At 46.7% G+C, this 18,904-nt stretch overlaps 1 protein-coding gene across 2 annotated transcripts in view; it reads right to left on the bottom strand.

Annotated features, from left to right (window-relative positions):
- The window catches only part of FAM189A1 (family with sequence similarity 189 member A1), a 434,865-nt gene that overhangs the window by 14,994 nt on the left and 400,967 nt on the right, over nucleotides 1–18,904 (bottom strand). For both annotated transcript variants that reach the window (XM_015543684.2, XM_042988240.1), the window contains 2 exons: nucleotides 11,173–11,333; nucleotides 10,433–10,568 (listed from right to left, as the gene is read on the bottom strand). In XM_015543684.2, coding sequence (XP_015399170.2) covers nucleotides 10,433–10,568; nucleotides 11,173–11,333 — 297 coding nt within the window. The remainder of the gene's footprint in view (nucleotides 1–10,432; nucleotides 10,569–11,172; nucleotides 11,334–18,904) is intronic.

Genomic DNA, 18,904 nt, shown 5'->3' with positions numbered 1-18,904 from the left:
ATTACTTTGATTCCTAAACCAGACAGAGACCCAGTAAAAAAAGAGAACTATAGGCCAATATCCCTGATGAATATGGATGCAAAGATTCTCAATAAGATACTAGCAAATAGAATTCAATGGCATATAAAAAGAATTATTCACCATGATCAAGTGGGATTCATTCCTGGGATGCAGGGCTGGTTCAACATTCGCAAATCAATCAACGTGATACATCACATTAACAAAAAAAGAGAAGAACCATATGATCCTGTCAATCGATGCAGAAAAGGCCTTTGACAAAATCCAGCACCCTTTCTTAATAAAAACCCTTGAGAAAGTCGGGATAGAAGGAACATACTTAAAGATCATAAAAGCCATTTATGAAAAACCCAAGGCTAACATCATCCTCAATGGGGAAAAACTGAGAGCTTTTTCCCTAAGATCAGGAACACGACAGGGATGCCCACTCTCACCGCTGTTGTTTAACATAGTGTTGGAAGTTCTAGCATCAGCAATTAGACAACAAAAGGAAATCAAAGGCATCCAAATTGGCGAAGATGAAGTCAAGCTTTCGCTTTTTGCAGATGACATGATATTATACATGGAAAATCCGTTAGACTCCACCAAAAGTCTGCTAGAACTGATACATGAATTCAGCAAAGTTGCAGGATACAAAATCAATGTACAGAAATCAGTTGCATTCTTATACACTAACAATGAAGCAACAGAAAGACAAATAAAGAAACTGATCCCATTCACAATTGCACCAAGAAGCATAAAATACCTATGAATAAATCCAACCAAAGATGTAAAAGATCTGTATGCTGAAAACTATAGAAAGCTTATGCAGGTAATTGAAGAAGATATAAAGAAATGGAAAGACATTCCCTGCTCATGGATTGGAAGAATAAATATTGTCAAAATGTCAATACTACCCAAAGCTATCTACACATTCAATGCAATCCCAATCAAAATTGCACCAGCATTCTTCTCGAAACTAGAACAAGCAATCCTAAAATTCATATGGAACCACAAAAGGCCCCGAATAGCCAAAGTAATTTTGAAGAAGAAGACCAAAGCAAGAGGCATCACAATCCCAGACTTTAGCCTCTACTACAAAGCTGTCATCATCAAGACAGCATGGTATTGGCACAAAAACAGACACATAGACCAGTGGAATAGAATAGAGACCCCAGAACTAGACCCACAAACGTATGGCCAACTAATCTTTGACAAAGCAGGAAAGAACATCCAATGGAAAAAAGACAGTCTCTTTAACAAATGGTGCTGGGAGAACTGGACAGCAACATGCAGAGGGTTGAAACTAGACCACTTTCTGACACCATTCACAAAAATAAACTCAAAATGGGTAAAGGACCTGAATGTGAGACAGGAAACCATCAAAACCCTAGAGGAGAAAGCAGGAAAAGACCTCTCTGACCTCAGCCGTAGCAATCTCTTACTCGACACATCCCCAAAGGCAAGGGAATTAAAAGCAAAAATGAACTACTGGGACCTTATGAAGATAAAAAGCTTCTGCACAGCAAAGGAAACAACCAACAAAACTAAAAGGCAACCAACGGAATGGGAAAAGATATTTGCAAATGACACATCGGACAAAGGGCTAGTATCCAAAATCTATAAAGAGCTCATCAAACTCCACACCAGAAAAACAAATAACCCAGTGAAGAAATGGGCAGAAAACATGAATAGACACTTCTCTAAAGAAGACATCCGGATGGCCAACAGGCACATGAAAAGATGTTCAACGTCGCTCCTTATCAGGGAAATACAAATCAAAACCACACTCAGATACCACCTCACGCCAGTCAGAGTGGCCAAAATGAAGAAATCAGGAGACTATAGATGCTGGAGAGGATGTGGAGAAACAGGAACCCTCTTGCACTGTTGGTGGGAATGCAAATTGGTGCAGCCGCTCTGGAAAACAGTATGGAGGTTCCTCAGAAAATTAAAAATAGACCTACCCTATGACCCAGCAATAGCACTGCTAGGAATTTATCCAAGGGATACAGGAGTACTGATGCATAGGGGCACCTGTACCCCAATGTTTATAGCGGCACTCTCAACAATAGCCAAATTATGGAAAGAGCCTAAATGTCCATCAACTGATGAATGGATAAAGAAATTGTGGTTTATATACACAATGGAATACTACGTGGCAATGAGAAAAAATGAAATATGGCCTTTTGTAGCAACATGGATGGAACTGGAGAGTGTGATGCTAAGTGAAATAAGCCATACAGAGAAAGACAGATATCATATGGTTTCACTCTTATGTGGATCCTGAGAAACATAACAGAAACCCATGGGGGAGGGGAAGGAAAAAAAAAAAAAAAAAAAAAGAGGTTAGAGTGGGAGAGAGCCAAAGCATTAGAGACTGTTAAAAACTGAGAACAAACTGAGGGTTGATGGGGGGTGGGAGGGAGGGCAGGGTGGGAGGGAGGGCAGGGTGGGTGATGGGTATTGAGGAGGGCACCTTTTGGGATGAGCACTGGGTGTTGTATGGAAACCAATTTGACAGTAAATTTCATATATTAAAAAATAAAAAAAAAATAAAAAAAAAAAATACTACCCAAAGCTATCTACACATTCAATGCAATCCCAATCAAAATTGCACCAGCATTCTTCTCGAAACTAGAACAAGCAATCCTAAAATTCATATGGAACCACAAAAGGCCCCGAATAGCCAAAGTAATTTTGAAGAAGAAGACCAAAGCAAGAGGCATCACAATCCCAGACTTTAGCCTCTACTACAAAGCTGTCATCATCAAGACAGCATGGTATTGGCACAAAAACAGACACATAGACCAGTGGAATAGAATAGAGACCCCAGAACTAGACCCACAAACGTATGGCCAACTAATCTTTGACAAAGCAGGAAAGAACATCCAATGGAAAAAAGACAGTCTCTTTAACAAATGGTGCTGGGAGAACTGGACAGCAACATGCAGAGGGTTGAAACTAGACCACTTTCTGACACCATTCACAAAAATAAACTCAAAATGGGTAAAGGACCTGAATGTGAGACAGGAAACCATCAAAACCCTAGAGGAGAAAGCAGGAAAAGACCTCTCTGACCTCAGCCGTAGCAATCTCTTACTCGACACATCCCCAAAGGCAAGGGAATTAAAAGCAAAAATGAACTACTGGGACCTTATGAAGATAAAAAGCTTCTGCACAGCAAAGGAAACAACCAACAAAACTACAAGGCAACCAACGGAATGGGAAAAGATATTTGCAAATGACATATCGGACAAAGGGCTAGTATCCAAAATCTATAAAGAGCTCACCAAACTCCACACCCGAAAAACAAATAACCCAGTGAAGAAATGGGCAGAAAACATGAATAGACACTTCTAAAGAAGACATCCGGATGGCCAACAGGCACATGAAAAGATGTTCAACGTCGCTCCTTATCAGGGAAATACAAATCAAAACCACACTCAGATATCACCTCACGCCAGTCAGAGTGGCCAAAATGAACAAATCAGGAGACTATAGATGCTGGAGAGGATGTGGAGAAACGGGAACCCTCTTGCACTGTTGGTGGGAATGTAAATTGGTGCAGCCGCTCTGGAAAGCAGTGTGGAGGTGCCTCAGAAAATTAAAAAGAGACCTACCCTGTGACCCAGCAATAGCACTGCTAGGAATTTACCCAAGGGATACAGGAGTACTGATGCATAGGGGCACTTGTACCCCAATGTTTATAGCAGCACTCTCAACAATAGCCAAATTATGGAAAGAGCCTAAATGTCCATCAACTGATGAATGGATAAAGAAATTGTGGTTTATATACACAATGGAATACTACGTGGCAATGAGAAAGAATGAAATATGGCCTTTTGTAGCAACGTGGATGGAACTGGAGAGTGTGATGCTAAGTGAAATAAGCCATACAGAGAAAGACAGATACCATATGTTTTCACTCTTATGTGGATCCTGAGAAACTTAACAGAAACCCATGGGGGAGGGGAAGGAAAAAAAAAAAGAGGTTAGAGTGGGAGAGAGCCAAAGCATAAGAGACTCTTAAAAACTGAGAATAAACTGAGGGTTGATGGGGGGTGGGAGGGAGGGGAGGGTGGGTGATGGGTATTGAGGAGGGCACCTTTTGGGATGAGCACTGGGTGTTGTATGGAAACCAATTTGACAATAAATTTCATATATTGAAAAAAAAATAAAAAATAAAAAGTCAGTTGGCATTTATGCAAATAAGCCGCATCTCCTCATCTCCCCTTCTTTTGGTAAGCTCTGTGGCTAAGACACACCACGTGAAAACTCTCCCCTATTTCTGGTAGCAAATTCCCCACTCCTGGGTCAGGTCAACCAGCTAGTATCAGAACTATAAAGAGCTGTTCTTTGGAGGCAATTGGCTGTAATCACAGAAAATGTGAATTAAGATTTTAGCCTAGTGTCCCAAGGCAATCTTTGAAGCTACTTTGCTTACAGATTTTTAAATGCAAAGGTGATTTTGTTTGAAAATATAAATACTGACTTTTAGGACTTGTGGTTGGCTGCACTTCTCCTGTGTCCATTGCCTCAGCATTTCTAGCCTTGTACCTCAGGCTGCCCTCCTACTCACCAGACTGCCACCAAATTCAAATTCCCAAGGTGCCACTGGATCATGTCAACTCCAAATGTCAAACTCGTCAAAGGCACTGCTATAGTTTGACATGCAGGGTCATGAAATCTGTACCCAAATGATGTCAATGAACCTCCTTCATTACCCTAAGCTCCCCAGCCGGGTCCCAGGCTGTCGCAGCACTGTTTGTCTACACTGCACCTTGGAGACCTTTTCCATTGTTCACATGCCAATCCCACTCTACCTTTTTCCCCTGAAGTCCCAGCAAAGTTCATTGGAGGCCGTCCTGTTACCAATGCCAGCCTGTGAGTCCCACAAGGAAGGGATTCTGTTCAGTTCATGGCTCTGTGTTCTATAGAATACAGCACAGTTTTCCATGGTCCTTGGAAATGTAAGCTTATCATCCACAGGAATAGCACACTGGCAAATTCTCAGTAACTTTCTGGCTATAGAAAGAAATGCACTCCTTCTGATCTTGCCCTCAAGGTATGGTCTTAAGCCATGGGAAAGAGAAGGACATTGCAAACAGAGAACAGAACGTGCCTGTGACCGATCCAGGAGAGTGAATGGGTCAGAATGAATGTGCTCAGTCAAGGGAGCTTTTCCTTCCCGCATCAAAAAGTTCTCCCAAAGGAGCGGCCTCCTGCCACCTGTCCAGAGCCCACACAATGCCTGCTTTGCTCCTCTGTCAGTCTGTCTTCCTCTCTTTATCCAAACGAGTACTGATAGACAATTCACGTGCTGTTTGTCCATAAGGGGAAGTAATTAACCTCTGCCTTGCCCTGTGACAAAGGATTGTGCCGTAAAGGGGGGACAGCTCCTTGATGTCCTCAGGTGGGGGGACTGCCCCAGGGGAGGGGGGCAGGTGGCTGGCGCAGCCTTCCCTCTGTGGATGGGAACGAGTTTCATTGGCTTCTAGACTCCTAGAGGTGTCTGTGGAATTGAAAAGTGCTGCCAGACCACGGGGTCAAAGAGAATGGGCCCAGCAAGGCGCAGGCTTCCCCTTGAGGGGAGCATTGCAGTGGCCCCGTAATCACCAGATGCTGTCCCCCTCCCCAAAGAGCCAGCCCAGAGAAAGGCCATTCAGACACGTACTTCTTGCACACATAATGTTTGTGCAGGCACTTGTAAGCTGGTGGGTTCTGAGCCAATGCAATAGGAGACAGGCCTTCCTTTGCCCTTAAGGACTTTCTCACCAAAATCATGTGAAAGAAATCTCCATTTAGAGAATTCTCAATAGTTTTGGAGAACGGTGTCATATTAGAACCAGTATTATCCTCCCCCATACAAACGGTCTCCAACTTATGATGGTTTGACTTAGGATTTTTTGGCTTTACGATGGTACAGAAGTGATACACGTTCAGTTAGAAAGAAATTGTACTTTGAGTTTTGACTTTGGATTTTTTTCCCCCAGGATAGTGATATGCAGTATGGTACTCTCTCATGATGCTGGGCAGAGGTGGGTGGCCACAGCTCCCAGACAGCCACTTGACTGGGTAAACAACGGACACCCTCACAAAACCATTCTGCACCCACAAAACCATTCTGTTCTTTGCTTTCAGTACAGTGTTCCATAAATTACACGAGATAGTCAACACTTTATTATAATATAGGCTTTGTGGGGTGCCTGGTTGGCTCAGTCAGTTAAGCATCCAACTCTTGGTTTTGGCTCAAGTCATGATCTCATGGTTCATGGGTTCAAGCCCCATGTTAGGCTCTGTGCTAACAGTGCAGATTCTCTCTCTGGGATTCTCTCTCTCCCTCTCTCTGTGCCCCCTCCTTGCTCTCTCTAAATAAATAAATGAATAAATAACTATTTTTTAAAATATAGGCTTTGTATTAGATGGTTTTGCCCCACTGCAGGCTAATGGAAGTGTTGTGAGCACACTTAAGTTGGGCTGGGCTCAGCTACGATGTTCGGTAGGTTAGGGGTATTAAGGATATTTTCAAAGCACATGGGTTTCTTGGATTGAAAATCCCACTGTAAGTCAAGGAAGATCTGTATTCTATATGCTTCAGAAAAAAGAGTAAATCAGCGATAAAACACTCCTCAATAGCCTTCTGGTATGCCAGTATGGTGTGCATCGAATGTCACACCCAAATGCAGAGGCCACTTTCCAGCATCCAGGGTCCCTGACAGGCTTGGAGGTGGGCATTCCACACTCATCATGAGGAGTATTATTGGGGGTGGGTGTTCCCTGTCATCAGGATTGAGAAGCAAAGGGCTCTGAGAAGTCCTGATGCTCTCTACAGGGCAGTGTGCACAGTCACTCACCCTTCTGTGGCATTTTCTCTTCTAGAAATGGGAGTAACCGTTCACAAATGGGAGGACAGATGGGCAGGCCGAAGTTCGGCCCCAGGATGGATCTCAAATTCTGTGATGGCAACTGGCAGCAGCAGCTGAGGGGTGGTGGCAGAGTTCCTCCTTCTCCCCAAGGCAGCCATGGAGAATCACATACCCCTGGGGGTTTCCAGGCCCATCTGCTGCCCTGCCTGGTGCCCCTGCTGGTTACAGGGCAGAGCAGACCATCTGAGGCTGGCTCAGCATCCCCCTTCCGCCTTCAAGGGACTTCCCTCTCCAACCCCGGCTCAGGTGCTCCCACGTCTGGACCCTTCCACGTCCTTTTGGTAACATCCTCATGCCCTATGCCCACAGTCTCCCTAACTATCTCCTATCTTCTCTCCTCTTTGCCAAGCATCTCACAAGAGTGATCCACTCCAGTTCCCAAAGCATGTCCCTAGAGGAACATAGCAGCAGGAGCTGGAACTTAGGTAGGAATGCAGATTCTTTTTTTTTTTAAGTTTATTTATTTATTTTGAGAGAGGGAGAGAGTGAGAGCAGGGGAGGAGCAGAGAGAGAGAGAGAGAGACAGACAGAGACAGAGACAGAAAGAGAGAGAGAGAGAGAGAGAGACAGAGATACAGAATCCCAACCAGGCTCTGTGTTATCAGCACAGAGCCCAACATGGGGCTTGAGCTCACAACCCTGAGATCCTGACCTGAGCTGAAATCAAGAGTCAGACGCTTAACCGACTGAGCCACCCAGAAACCCCCAGAATGCAAATTCTTGGCAGGTTCCCCTTCCCCAACTATGGACTCAGAAACTCTGGGGTGGGCTCAGCCATCTGTATTTGATTGACAAGCCTGGGATGCCCACTGGAATCCAAAAACCACGGGGACAGACCACTGCTATACCTCCCCACGTCTCATCCCTGCCTTTAGCCAATGCTGGCACCTGCCCCACTGCCCCATTGCAGCTCCTCCTGCCACGGTCACCAGCAATCTCTGGATGGTGAGCCAGCGGGGGACCAGGGTCAGCCCTTCACCGCCTCTGGGCAGCACTTGGCCCCTCTCTCCCTTCCTGAACCATGTGTCTGTGAGTCCAGGCCCTCTGTCTACTCTGCAGCCTGTGCTAGGGGAGCCTCTTTCTCTAGCACCCCAAAGTATTGTTATTCCATAGAGCTCTCCCACCCCCACTTGGTTTCCCTGACTCTGGTGACCACCTCTGTGGCTAACTCTGATCTCTCCAAGGCTCCAAGACATAGACCCTATCACCTCATGGACACTTGCTTGGATGTCCTGATGGCCCCAGAATCCAACCAGCCTCGCTGAGGTCACCCTCCACCCATGTTGCACTCATTTCAGACTCATCCTGAGTGGCTTTGTGTTTTGAGGATATGCATGCTGCGTGGTCCCTCCTTGTGAGCCTAGCCACCTGCCACCCCACTCAGCCTGAGCCTTCAGCGCACAGAGGCTCCCCGGGTCCCCCAAAAATGGATTGGATGCCCCTTTTCAGCACCCTCCAGCAGTGCACGGGGGCTCCCCTCAGAGTACTTCTGACTCTCTTCACAGGACACAGTTGCCATTGATAACATTGATTTGAATTATTTTTATCATCAAGAAGAAAAGAAATCATTTTGGAAAGGTAGAATTCTCCACTCAGATTTTTAAAAAATTCAAGAGGATTTCAATCATTGTAAGTTTAGAAATGAGATTTCAGTCACACTTTGCCCCCTCACTAATGAATCCCCTCCCTTCTGCCTCTGCACCCGGACCTCAGGCGGTTCCTACATATCTGTGGACAGAAAAAAGGCCACGAGTCCTTGGCCGAGTCCCTGTTTGCTGTCTGCAGCCTGGTGAGCTGGGCCAGGACATTTCAGGGCGAGAGTAGGCAGAGATGGGAGACTCAGAGGCTCAGCTGGCCAGGCTGTCACCTCTGCAAGGGTGGGCTGAGGATGGGCTGAGCAGACCTGCGCAAGTGACGCTCGTGGAGAATCCTTCTTGCAAAAACCGTGTAGCCAAGGTCCCGCTGGACACAGAGGTGGACAGGTCTTACCTTCCCTTTCTGTCCCACAACGCCCAGCCTGCAGAATGTGGTCTCTCCTGTGGGTGCAATTATCTCCGGAAGCTTATGGAGGCTGAGTCTGAACAGCCATTTTAGGTTTGCACCCCCAGAGGTCCCTGAGGGCCAGAAGCTCCCCAGGGAGTGGCCCAGAAGAGAACAGGCACTGCCTCCTGGCCTTCTCACCATGTGGGCTCCAGATCTCAAAGGGGCTGTGAGGACACAGAAGGTCTGGGCCAGGTCTGAGGCTGGCACCACTTCCTGGCAGGTGACTTGGGATGCCAGGTGAGAAGCCCAAAGGTGCGTGAATCTGGACTGGCCCAGGACTGTATCTTGGTGCCCTGTGGTTGCTCCTGGTCATGATATTGCCCACTCTCCTCTGCCTGGGGCTCGGGGCCCAGAACAGGCTGCAGCCCCCATTCTTGGCAGGATTTCTCAGCTCCCCTGCATGTGCCTGTTCTCTGCTGGACTGCTGTGCTCCCCATGTGCACCCCTAAACCTGTGGCCTCCCCACAGCCTGTCCCACACGTGGGTGCTGTGTGACCTTCTGAGTGTTCACATCTCTCCTCCCTGGCTAGGGGCCTTGGATATCCAGGAGCGACACATGTGATGATAACCATGATGAGGATGATGCCATTGAAAAGGACAACTGGCTTTTGCTGAATCAGAGCCCACTCTATATCAAACACTGTGCTGGGTCCATTACAAACATCCCGTTCCACCCCATGTGCTTGGTACTGTTATGATCCCCACTTTACAGATGAAGAAACTGAGGCGCCACCAACACATCCTCAGTGTGTGCCTGTTGTGGGTCAGACACCGGGAGGTTGTGGGACCACCTGGCTTGCCCAGCTCAGAGAAAGCCAGCTACTCTTACCTGTGGCTCTGGCACTTCCCTGGCCTGTAGCTGCCAGGCCTCAGACAGGACCAGGGATCCAGCACTGCTTTCTCACCTCCCAGGAGACAGCAACAGAGGCATGCAGCTGGAACAGGCCAGAGTCCCCTGGGTTCCCGGTTCACGGCCTGAGCTCTGTCCCTGCTCATGCGTTTGAATCTGTACCAGCTCCTTCGGCACTGTGTCCCCAGACACACTAGCTCACATGCATCTGACAAGAGCCAAGAGGGCAATGCACAAATATTGGGGTGGCATCTCCAGGCCTGGGGTGGGGCCTCTGCAGGTTCTACTCCCTGAGGCTGCTGCCTGCTCTTCACGAGCGTTGATAAGACCACAGGTTTGCTCTAAGGCTTAGAGAGAAATACAAATGCAAGAAGCAGGGGCACCTGGGTGGCTCGGTCAGTTGAGTGTCCGACCTCGGCTTGTGGTTCATGAGTTCGAGCCCCACATCAGGCCCGCTGCTGTCAGTGCCAGAACCCGCTTCAGATCCTCTATCCCCCTCTCTCTGCCCCTCCTTGACTTGTGCCCTCTTAAAAATAAATAGAACATTAGAAAACCAAATGCAAGGAGCAGGCCTTAGTACAGGAAACTGGCTTGTCTGGGGCTTGGGCCTCACCTGGCTGGTGGCAGTCGGGCCCACCACGGCCTCGTAGGGTGGGGGGAGCTCGGCGGGGTACAGCAGGCCGGGGCTGTTGATGGCAACATCATACAAAGTGCTGAATGGAGAGGGAGCAAAGTCCAAGTGGAGGCCCCTGAAAAGACAGAACCATTGCACTGTCACTCCTGGGGGAAGGATCCTGGATGGCTGACATTTCTCTCAAGGCAATCAGTACGTCACTTGTCAGGGTTTCCCCTGGTCAATTACTCATCGTGCTTGTGAAATAAAAGTCTAATTTGCTAGGCAGTTTTAACTCTTGTGGTTTTTTTTCTTTTTTTTCTTTTTTCTGGAAAGATATCGACATTTTCAGTAAACTCTATGGCCCTGTCCATTAAAATGAAAATAATCACAGAGCCGATTAAATCTTTAATTACATTTTACATGTTATGTTAATGGCCACTACTCAATAGCAGTTTTGCGTTTCATGAGAACATAATAGAGCCGCTCACGTCGGGCTAGGTTCTCTTTTGTTGCACGGCAGCGATACCCAGTAGACATGGTCTATCTAAGCCAGGGTTCGAGCTCTTTCACTGCTCGCGCCCTGCCCTCTAATCAAACATGCTTTCGTATGGTTGCTCTCCTTGGCTCAACTGCCCCACTGAAAATGAGCGTGGCTCTTGTCAGTCCCACCTCCCAGACTGCCTCCTATCTTCCTGGTGTCAATACAAGTCACCACCACCATCTCCGGAAAGACCCACCTGTGGGCCTCGGCTGTGGGAGTACAGCTGTACTCTGGAGGGTAATAAGGTGGAGGTGGGAGAGGGGGGATGAACTCATCGAAGTCCAGGGTCTGGTGGAGAACGGTGCCATGGGGGGTCACGCAGGCAGGGCTGGCGGAATGCGCCCTTTGTGGAAGGAACTGGAAAACAGAGAGATTCAGAGTTATTTGGGACATCTTGTGTGGCTTGTGTCTAATTAAGCTAATTACACATAAGCTTTAATGATCCGTTTGGAACTTATGTAATTTAAACCGTCGGGCTGTGACGGCGAAACACACACTTTAAAATGATGGCTCTGTGAGGAACGCCTCGCCTCCAAAGCTTCATTAGGCTTTGTTTCTTACACTGCTATGCAGAATGCCTCTGTTCTAAGGAAAAACACAGTCTGGGAAGTCTTTTTTTTTTTTTTAACGTTTATTTATTTTTGAGAGAGAGAGAGAGAGAGAGAGGGAAAGAGAATGTGAGCAGGGGAGGGGCAGAAAGAGAGGGAGACACAGAATCCGAAGCAGTCTCTAGGCTCTGAGTTGTCAGCACAAAGCCCAATGCAGGGCTGGAACCCAGGAACCTCAAGACTATGACATCAGCTGAAGTCAGATGCTCAACCAACTGAGCCACCCAGATGCCCCCAGGGAAGTCTTTTTGTTTTGTTTTGTTTTGTTTTGTTTTGTTTTGTTTTGTTTGTTTTTCTCTTACATATGTTTATTTATTTTAAGAGAGAGGAAGAGAGAGAATCCCAAGCAGGCTCTGTGTTATCAGTGCAGAGACTGACACGGGGCTCAAACCCACACACTGAGATTATGGCCTGAGCTAAAATTAAGAATCAGACGCTTAACTGACTGAGCCACCCTGGCACCTCCAATCTAGGAAGTCTTTAATTCTATCCCCACCACTAACTCTTCCTCTTCAGATTATACTACCTAAAACCTGTAGTCAAAAATGGTGCCTAAGGTCCACGATTTAAGACAGTACTTCCCGAAGTTCATTCATGAGGAAACACCAAACTCTCAAGATGTTCTTCTCCACCCCCTCCCAAATTCCTGCAGCAAAAAAACAAACAAAAAAAAAAAAAACAAAAAAAAAACCAAAAAAACAAATACTGGGAAATGCCACATATTGTACTCCCTTCTTGGAGCCCTATAATATATATTACAGTGTTAAAGGCCCTGAGAAGGTCTGCACCAGTGCGCCCCCCCCCCCCCGCTTTTAAAGTTTATTTATTCATTTTGAGAGAGACAGAGACAGTGCAAGTGCAGGGAGGGCCAGAAAAAGAGGGAGAGAGAGAGAATCCCAAGCATGCTCTGTGCCATCAGTGCAGAGCCTGACATGGGGCTTGAACTCATGAAACTGTGAGATCATGACCTGAGCCAAAACCAAGAGTTGGACACTTAACTGACTGAGCCACACAGGTGGCCCCAAATCATGAGTGGAACATTTCTCAAATATTTCATTATGGATCCCTTTGGACACATAGTATCGATGAGTGTTTTGCAGTCCTAGGGAATTCATAAACTTTGTAAAAACACTGCTTTGAGGGAAAATAATCCTTGATGAGCTCCAGAACATTCTGTGAGGCAACCTTAAAACTGAGATGCTGCTTGAGCAAACTGAGGTAAAATCTCTTAAGCAAAAAGAACTCTGCCTCTGCCTAGCTTTCCATTTATGCCAATGGGAAGCAATGGCCAATAACTTCCCACCCTCTGGTCACTGCTCCCAAGGGGTTACCTGTGGAGATGCCTGAGCCATTGCCACAGTTCCAGTCAACACCTCACTGTGAGCTCCTGTAGGGCCAACAAGACTCTGTGTTATGTGAATGCTAGGCTCTGGGACCTCCCACTGCATGGGGGGTGAGGGACACGTGAGACAGTCAAGTGTACACGGCCAAGCAAGGACAGTTCCACTAGTCAGTGAGCTCTCCAAGCACTGTGTGGAGACCTGGAGTCTACAAAGGGTTAATGAAGATGACATTTGAATGGGTCCGCAGATTGGTAGGATATCAACAGGTGGGCCTGCAAGAAGGTAACAGGTGAGCTGGTAAAAGATGTGTTTAAGAAAAGCAAATTTATATAAGGCTCTAGAAATTAATTCTTAATTCTTGGGGCACTGGGGAGCCAGTGATGGTGCTAGAGCTAGGGAGCAGTGCTATTAAAGCTGTGTGGTAGGAAGTGCCTTCTGGCAGCCGTGGGTAGGGTGGTCTGGACTTGAAAAAAAGGCTGGGATGATAGGACATTTTTGCCCAAGTGTGGGTCAGGTCACAATTTTGAATATGGTCAAATTCCATGAAACTAGCCTGCTCCAGACTAACAGCGAAAGAATAGTGACCATGTCTACACATGCAATATCACAGACTGAAATTGTCTCGTGTGGGTTTTCTTAACACACAGAGCACGTTCCTTGCCTTTCCAAGGGGTCTGAGCCATGGCTTTAATTGTCTGAAATAGAGATGAGTCATTGGCTATGAGCAGGTCGAATGTGTGTCTGTCATACTCCACCTTGGACAGCTGTCAGCCCCGATGCTTATAGCACAAAGCTGAGCAGTTAGGATAAGGCCAAATGTCCTTGAGGTCTAATTGAGACATACTCTGATTTGGTGTGTATCAGAAATTAGAAAAATCAATAAAACACTGAAGCAGGAAATGCAAAAGCCAAAATGCTTTCCTGCTGAAGGTACAATCCCCCCAGGAATGAGGACAAGGAGCATTTTCAATGAGGGGCAAGGCACCCCAGATGACCCTATTAGGAGGTTTAAATGCTGCCATACACCCTCGGCTTTTTAAAGGTTAAACAACAGGTTTAACCACTTCTGCTCTAAACTCTACATTGCCTTTCCAGTAGTGTGTTGGCTTCACCTTTATGGAACCAACTCAGACTGAGTCCATTGCAAACTGAGCTTGTTCCCCTAGGTTTCTCAGCCTCCCCAAGGGGAGGCTGCAAGTGACACTTGACATATTCCCCCTGCCCCCACCAGTATCCGTTTAATGAGGCAGGGGCTGTCTCCAAGGCCAAGGTCACCTGCTCTGGACTCTGCTCTGAGATGCTGGGGCTAGACCTCTGCAAACCACATTTCCTAGACTCCCTTGCCAGCTGGCTAACTGTTGGGTTCTGCCAACAGGGGGTGCTAGAGGGGGGGGAGTCTGGAAGAAAGGAGCTACATTATCCTGCTCCTTCCCCACTCCTACCCTTGTGTTCCTCTAGCCCAAGGGGTTCACACACCTGATGGGAGTTTCATTATTGCCCAGCCTTCATCATCCACAAAAGAGGAGTGTGCATTTTAGACCCTGCTGGAGGGAAGTCTCTTCCCATATGTCTTCTCTGGAAAGAGAATCCCAACTTAGGCATGTGCTGTCCTTACATGTGCCCTGGAACCAGGGTGGAGGGCTGGGCTTCCTGAGGCCCACTTAGCGGAGACCCTAAAATTTGGCTCTGTGAGAACAGCGCACAGTCTGTTGTCTGAGATGAAGGGTGAAGAGGTCGGCAGGCCTCAGGTGATCCTGCTTGACCACTGAGGGCCCACAAGACTATAAGCATATTACTGACCCCTTTGAGTTTTGGTCTCCTTTCCTCACCCCACCTGGCCTGACAGGGTCATACTGGGAAATACCATTTCTAGGTCACAGACCCAGACGGCAGTGTTGTGGGGCTTAAACAAGACCACATCACAAATATTAGCTCTTCAGTCCCTATGCCTCTATCTCTGGCCACAGGGGGAGGGGGAGAAGTAAGGAATGGAGGGCAGGACAGGCCTGCAGGGGTCTGGAGACAAGGGGCTGGAATTTCCACAAACTCCTCTGAGTTATGAGCAGACTCGTCTCCTCCAGGCCCCAGGACAAGCCTACCAGCCTCCTTTTACACCCTCCCCAGGCTCCTGACCAGCAGCTGCCTCTCTGGTTCGCTGGGAACAGCACACTTTCCCAGCTTCCCTGCCACATTCTGGCTCCTGAATGCGTCACACACACCTTTGAGACTTCCCTCAGGGACTAAGAAATACAGAGGAATAGGCCTCTTCCTCTACCCTTCCTGAGACTTGGTACAAATACTCTAGTATTACTATGGTAGAAGTTTTCTTAATCCACCTCTCCTGGCCAACCGATCTGATGAGCTGGGGTTTCCCTCCATGCCCCAGACCCTGGAGTGACGCCTGCCCGAGGCACCTTGCTGCTCTCCAGTCCTGCCACCATGCCAGGTGTACCATGTGTGTTTCCTGCCTACCCAGGACACAGGGGCGCATTCCCGAACAGCTAAAGGCCAGTTTTAGTTACTACTGTAATTCATAATGCAGGCAGGAAAACTCGCTCGTTCTACGAGAACCAAGTTGGACGCTTTGGAAAGACTTGACACAGGAGAGCAGCTGAGCAGAAACCACTGCCAAAATGGGAACTGGCAAGGCAGCTAGCTGTAAGGGAGGGAGAGGAGTCAGAAGATATCCAGGGGAGTTCGTGCATCTCATTTTGCCTGGCTCATGCCAATTTCAAGGATCTGGAAATTACAGATAGTGATATTTTTATGAAGTTTATACAGGATATGCAACTTGGGGGCACCTGGGCAGCTCACTTGGTTGAGTGTCCTACTTCAGCTCAGGTCATGATCTTGCAGTTCGTGAGTTTGAGGCCCACATCAGGCTTGCTGCTGTCAGCCTGTCAACATAGAGCCCGCTTTGGATCCTCTGTCCCCCTCTCTCTGCCCCTTCCCCACTCACATTCTCTCAAAAATAAATCAATATTAAGAAAAAAAAAAAGAAATGCAACTCAGTACAGCAATGTGTAGACCCATAATTGAACAGAAGATCTTGGTCCCAAATCAAAACCCTGATGGATAAATGCTCATCTGCATATTTAAAGTCAAATAAAATGTTTGTAGCTTGTATGTATCACTTTTAGGATTGTCTGCTGTAACTAGATTTTAAGATTAACCAGACACCCTTTGGTCCTAGTCCCCTAGTCCTACATAAGTAGCACCTACTACCTAGAGACGTTTCTGGTAAACCCAAACCTCAAGGAAGGCCACTGTGGGTCCAAAGAGGGCCAGCCTCCGTGGGGTGCTGAACCAGCAGTGGAGTGAGCCAGAGAGGTGAAGATACTGGTGAACTTGAGCGATTCTGGGGCTCCCAGGAGGTGGTGTCCCAATCGTCCCTGGCTGCGACACCCCTTGCTAGCTCTGTGGGCAACGATGCTCTGTCTGCACTTTCTGGAGGTGTTCTGCTTTACAGGGCACATGACTAGTGTTGAGAACATAAATGACAATAATAAAAGATGAAGTTCACAGGCAAGTTCCTAATGGAGATGCATGCAATAGCAGATGATGTCTCTTGGGCTAAAGTGGCTGGCGATAAAGTACGTGGGGAGGAAAAGAGCTGAATGGAAAAATGGAAAAATGAGATTATGCTCAAGAAATAAAACTAAAAATGTGAGATTAGAGACACTTTGGAGGTAAAAGCTTTCTCCATAAAACCATATCTATAAACTGAATTTTATACTCAGATCGCCTTTTGCCACTAGTTCCAAACATATTACAGTACTTCAGCTTTCTAAATTCTGACGCTAGGCATCTCATGTATACATGCATTCATTATATGAGTTCCCCAAATGGTTATTTATCCCAAAATGCTGATCCCCAGAAATAAGAAAGGAACCGCGGGTTCCTTCCATGCCAGGCTAAGGCTCTTGCTGTGAGTCTCAGTCTGTTGTCTAGAGCGCCCCGTGGTCTTCTTTGTTGTATAAACTACACCTATGAGAATTAACTCACTTCCCATTTTTGTGCTTTTGGAGCAGGGCTGGAGCTTAAAGGTACTTGTGAAACAAAGTGTGTGCAGATGCCTCCTAGATTTTTAAAATTCTGTATCTCAACCTCTTATAATTATCTCACCCACACCAAAAATTGAGAGCAGTATATCCAGGGACCCCTTTTTTTTTCTGAATCTTCCCAAAGAACTCCATCCTTTTTTGTAAAATAAACAATTCTCTTTTTTGCACTCATATTTCATCGGCTTATATAGCACTAAAACATGCACTTAACAATCCAAATACCATTGACATAGACTGGTTTGGGGACAGATACAACTGTCCCTTGGAAAGCTTGTGACCCAACTACTGGGAGCAGAGACGGCACATGGGTGAACCACAGAGGCTGCTGGTGAACAAATGTGTTGTGGGGAGCAGGCAGTGCATCATCGGTGGGATGGAGACCATGGCTACCCGGCCAGTGGGGTCAGCACAGGTGGGCTAAGGGAGCTATGACTATATGTGCTTACTGAAGCACCATCTGCACAGGCATAAACAAAACCACAACGCAGAGTACTAACCACTATATGATCACAATGACATAAACAAAACCAAAATCAAAAATAAGATAGGGGCGCCATGGAGCACCTGGGTGGCTCAGTTGGTTAAGTGTCCAACTTCAGCTCCTGTCATGATCTCACAGTTCGTGAGTTTGAGCCCTGCATTGGACTCTATGCTGACAGCTCAGAGCCTGTAGCCTGCTTTGGATTCTGTGTCTTCCTCTCTCTGCCCCTCCTCCGCTTGCACTCTGTCCCTCTCTCTCTCTCTCTCTCAAAAATAAATAAACATTAAAAAAAAAATTTTTTTTGAAAAAAAAAGGGCGCTTGGGTGGCTCAGTCAGTTAAGCATCTGACTTCGGCTCAGTTCATGATCTCGTGGTTCTAGCCCCACTTTGGGTGAGCATGAGCCCTGCTTCTCTCTCTCCCTCCCTCTCTCTCTTTTTCCCTCTCTCTGCCCCTTGCTCACTCATGCCCTCTCTCAAAAAAAGAAAGAAAGAACTCAAGCATTCATGGATTGAATAGATAAATAGCCAACTGACTGACATTACATCCATATTATGGATCAATGTAGACAGGAATACATTTCTGTGTAGATTAACCTAGAGGGATGTCCATGAGAGTTTCAGGCTATTAAAATCACACTGCAGAGTGATAATGAATGGTGCGATCCTATTTGGCTAAAAGGAAGAAATAATGGAAGGAAGAAGAGAGGGAAGGAAGGAGGGAAGAAGGGAAGGAGGAACAAGGAAAATAGATTATATATGTTAATATAAACACTAAGAAGTCAACAAAGAAATGGAAGGATTTAATGCAAAGTTTCCTCAACAGAATAAGATGGGAGAAGGTAGATTATTAACTATGCCTGTATCTCTATGTTTTACTTGTTTCAGTGATCATACATTACTTCTTTAATTAAACAGTCTAATGAAATTAAGTAAGAAAATTAAAGTCAATTGCAATGGAGTAGAGCTGGAGAAAAAGGAGAAGACTTTTCTAAAAAAGTAAAAAGAGCCTGAGGCATTTTCATGAATAACTAGTACCAGGTTCCATCCTGCAGGGCGTACCCATGAGCCCCTGGGCTTCCCACTTCTGCTTTCTCACGGGTGCAGCCTGTGTGGCCAGCTTCACCCAGCTTCTGACCCATGTGGTAAAAGCCCACCTCCTTCACATGGCCACCAGGGTTTTTCAAAGTCCACACACATGCATTATGTGATTCCTCTGTCAGCAGACCCAAGAGGAAGCAGAACATGAACAGTCTTACATAGAGCAGAAGAAACTGGGACCAATAGGCAGGGATGTGCCCAAGATCATGCACTGGTTCCACAATGCACCATGGTCATATACCACCTGTTCCCCTTGAGCCTTGTCTGGTCCCATAGCCCATAGCCACAAACGGAAAAGGACTCACCTGCAGGAATTTAACTGATTTCTACTTCT

The sequence above is a fragment of the Panthera tigris genome, chromosome B3 (assembly GCF_018350195.1).
Source record: "Panthera tigris isolate Pti1 chromosome B3, P.tigris_Pti1_mat1.1, whole genome shotgun sequence".
NCBI classification, from domain to species: Eukaryota; Metazoa; Chordata; class Mammalia; order Carnivora; family Felidae; genus Panthera; species Panthera tigris.
Note: the sequence above shows the minus strand (reverse complement) of the source record. Positions and strands in the feature narration are given on the sequence as shown.